Source organism: Daktulosphaira vitifoliae, unplaced genomic scaffold, assembly GCF_025091365.1.
Source record: "Daktulosphaira vitifoliae isolate Bord-2020 unplaced genomic scaffold, ASM2509136v1 Scaffold_963, whole genome shotgun sequence".
In the NCBI taxonomy this organism is placed as follows: domain Eukaryota; kingdom Metazoa; phylum Arthropoda; class Insecta; order Hemiptera; family Phylloxeridae; genus Daktulosphaira; species Daktulosphaira vitifoliae.
The window spans coordinates 1-3,362 of NW_026100523.1; the positions used below are offsets into that span (position 1 = coordinate 1).

Consider the following 3,362-nt stretch of genomic DNA (forward strand, 5'->3'; position numbering starts at 1 on the left):
ATCTTATTTATTAATATATTAATTAAATATAATAAAAAAGAATATTGAAACTACATTAGGTTTGTATGAAATATTTATTTTTAATCTAATTAAATTTAATTATTGATTTTTCACTTTTGTTTTAGATTTGAATCACTAATTGAAAGAGAATGGTTACAAGCTGGTTATCCTTTTGAGACACGGCATAGAAGTGGATGCTATAATGCAGCTCGCACAAAGCAAACCTCATCTTCATCTTCAAAGACTATACATCATGGATCTGGCGCTACATTTTTATTATTTATTGATTGCACATGGCAAATACATAATCAGTTTCCTTGTTGCTTTCAGTTTTCAACAAAATTTTTAATGTCAATTGTTGATCATGCTTATTGTTCAGATTTTAGTACTTTTTTTGGAAATTGTGAAGCTGATAGAAAAATAAATAGATATAGTAGTTCAAATTTATGGTCTTATTTTGATAAAAAAAAAAGTGAAATTACAAATTCGTTGTATTTACCAAACAACAATGTTTTGTGGCCTTCAGTAGCTCCTTTTAGTATTGTAAGTAATTAATTTATCTGAGATTGCTTTTTAACTTGATTATTTTTTTTAGACAACCACCATTCTACTTAAGAACTTCTTTAATTTCTACATATGTTTTAAAATTGCGTATTTCTAAAAATTATTATATTTATTTACCTCTTCAATCACTTAATTATCAGTATGCAAATTGTTTTAAAGGGTCCATGAAATTCAACATTTTTTAAAAAATTAAAAAAAAAAAAAGATTCAAATTTGTTTTTTAAGAGCGATAAGGAAAAAATTCTTCATTTTATAATGGCACTTTAAAATTAGTTGTTTCAGTAATCCACTCTCTACATATGTTGCCCTTGAAGTTTACTATTAGTAGACTTATGTTATTTTGAAGACTTTTTGAATAATTTAAGACTGGAATATTTAAAAAAAAATAAAATAAAGGTTAGTCATGCCTTAAATGTCGTCTCAGTTGGTGTGTTGTCTTGGCCCATATATCTTTGTATATTAGGCTTGTACAATCATCAGTGGCTTTGTTTGGGTTTGATAATTCACCACAAAAAACATTGTTTTCAATAAAACTCCTATTAAAAATTTAGAAAGTTTTAAAATAATTAAACAAGAAAAATAAATACATGGAAATGTTGAACAAATTTTGAGTATATATCTGTATTATTATTATATTTTAAGCCCTTTGGTATGGTTTATTAGTTTATTCCCAAGGACAAAAAAATTTCTGTGGTTAAATATTCTGTTTTTTATGCTTTATTTAAGTCATCTTAGTTGTGGTTTCATTTTTTTGATAATTTTTTGCCATTATACTTTTTATACCAACATTTGAAAATAAATTGATTTATTAATTATAGGAATTATGGAGAGAAATGTATCTACGATGGTCTATTGATCAAAATCACCAAAATTTGTATCAAGAAGCTATTAGTAATTTAATGAGATGTAATAGAGATTTGAAAGAATTAGCTACAAAACTACGCAATGAGGCTCAAGAGTCTGAAAACAAGTTTATTTAGAACATACTTTTATACCATTTATTAATCTTAATCAATTATTTTTATCTTGTATACTTTATTCTGTTTTTTGTTTTTAAATGAAATCAAAATTAAATTATTTATCTTAAAAATTGCTATTACCCTGATTTTTTTTTTTTACATAATTGATATTTTTTTCATAATATTAAATAATTGAAACTTGGTTTGATAATGATTAATTAATAATAATTTTATACAAATTATCGTTGACAAACTAATTTACACACAGTTCTCAATTTTTAATCAAATTCTCAACATATCAAGTTATTTAATAAAAAGATATTTTGATGGTTTTTAAACATTTAAAAATACAGGAGGGTCATTCATTTATCAGTGACCCACTTTATATTAGTTGAAAATAAAAATAACATTGATAATTTTTTTATTGGATTCTTTAGTTCACTATTTTTTCAATCATGAAGTATTTTTAATGATCATCCTTTATAACGTCTAAGGATATCAACTTGTTTTTTTTAATGGGAACATATATAATTAACTAGATTTTTTGTTAGATAATGATTTCATTAAGAATATGAATGATCGATAACAACTTTTGGACCATTATTTTGGAAGTTTTTAAAATGATTATACCTAGGCAGAAGAAAGAGTATGCTAGGGAAATTTCTAATAATAAATAAAGTAACACTCACACTACCACCCATCTTAACTTTAAATTGTGAATAAAGTCTGACATTAAACTAAAAGAAATCATTTTCTTAATTAGATGTATTAACACAGTTAATTAATTATATACATTTCCAATTGTAAAATTAAAGTTGACACCCTTATAACATGGGGGACGAACTTAAGAAATATGATTGATAAATTAAGATAACATTGAAATAAAAGAAACGAATAAAGAAATTTTTTTTTACTATTTGATTAATTAAGTGCATTGAGATAAATGAAATATTTATATATACAGAGTGGGGTTCAACTATTGGAAATTTTAAATGTTCATTAAGGGAAATATTGTTATATATAAAGAACTTTACATTAATATGAAGCTAAAAAATTTTTTAGCTTTAAAGATAAAAACACCTCAATTTTCATTAATGGGAACTCCTATTTTTAGTTTGATGGTATGATAGAAAAAAATTTAAACAATATGGTTCTAAAGATATCTTGATGCCGTCAGTCAACTTGTGTTTTTAAATTTTTTAAAGATCTGGATTTAAAATATAAATTTATCATTATTTTCGGTAAAAATTAGACTGGAGGCAACAATAATCTGTTTCAATAGGCCATAAATTATTTTTATTGATCAACAACAATAAAGTAAATTTATATTGAATATTATACAGAGTGTTCAGTAAGTCAGGAAACGGGCTTCTATTGTTCTGATTGTTACAAACGATGAGAACAATAGAAACCCGTTTCCTGACTTACTGAACACTCTGTAGAATGCGTCTATCAATAGAGCTGAATTAGGTAGTTACAAAAAGATTTACTGACATACTACTATATCATATAGTAGTATGTCAGTTTAGCATATAGTCTAAATGCTAAACAGCAAATTATCATGAAAAAATTGATCAAATTCGCTAAACTATCGAGAAATTTCAAAAGAAGAGACATTTTTTCTTCTATTATATCAAAAATTCTTGATTTTATATTTTACACATGTTTAACTTTAAAATGCTATTATTTTTTGAAAATATGGATCAATACAATTTTTTCATGATAAATAATATTTATATACTTCTTTCATTCGACATACTTTTTTTTAAAATAAAATCATTTCCCTTTAAATATTTATATATTATAAATATATATATTTATTTATTTATTCATGTATTA

The 3,362-nt window shown here is 23.9% G+C and overlaps 1 protein-coding gene across 1 annotated transcript; it reads left to right on the top strand.

Annotated features, from left to right (window-relative positions):
- Window positions 1-125: 125 nt before the first annotated feature.
- On the top strand, window positions 126-1,660 carry LOC126909704 (myotubularin-related protein 9-like; the record flags this gene model as incomplete). Its single annotated transcript, XM_050692136.1, has 2 exons — window positions 126-543; window positions 1,383-1,660. Coding segments are annotated over 2 exons (580 nt in total), but the record flags the coding sequence as incomplete, so codon positions are not given.
- Window positions 1,661-3,362: the final 1,702 nt, after the last annotated feature.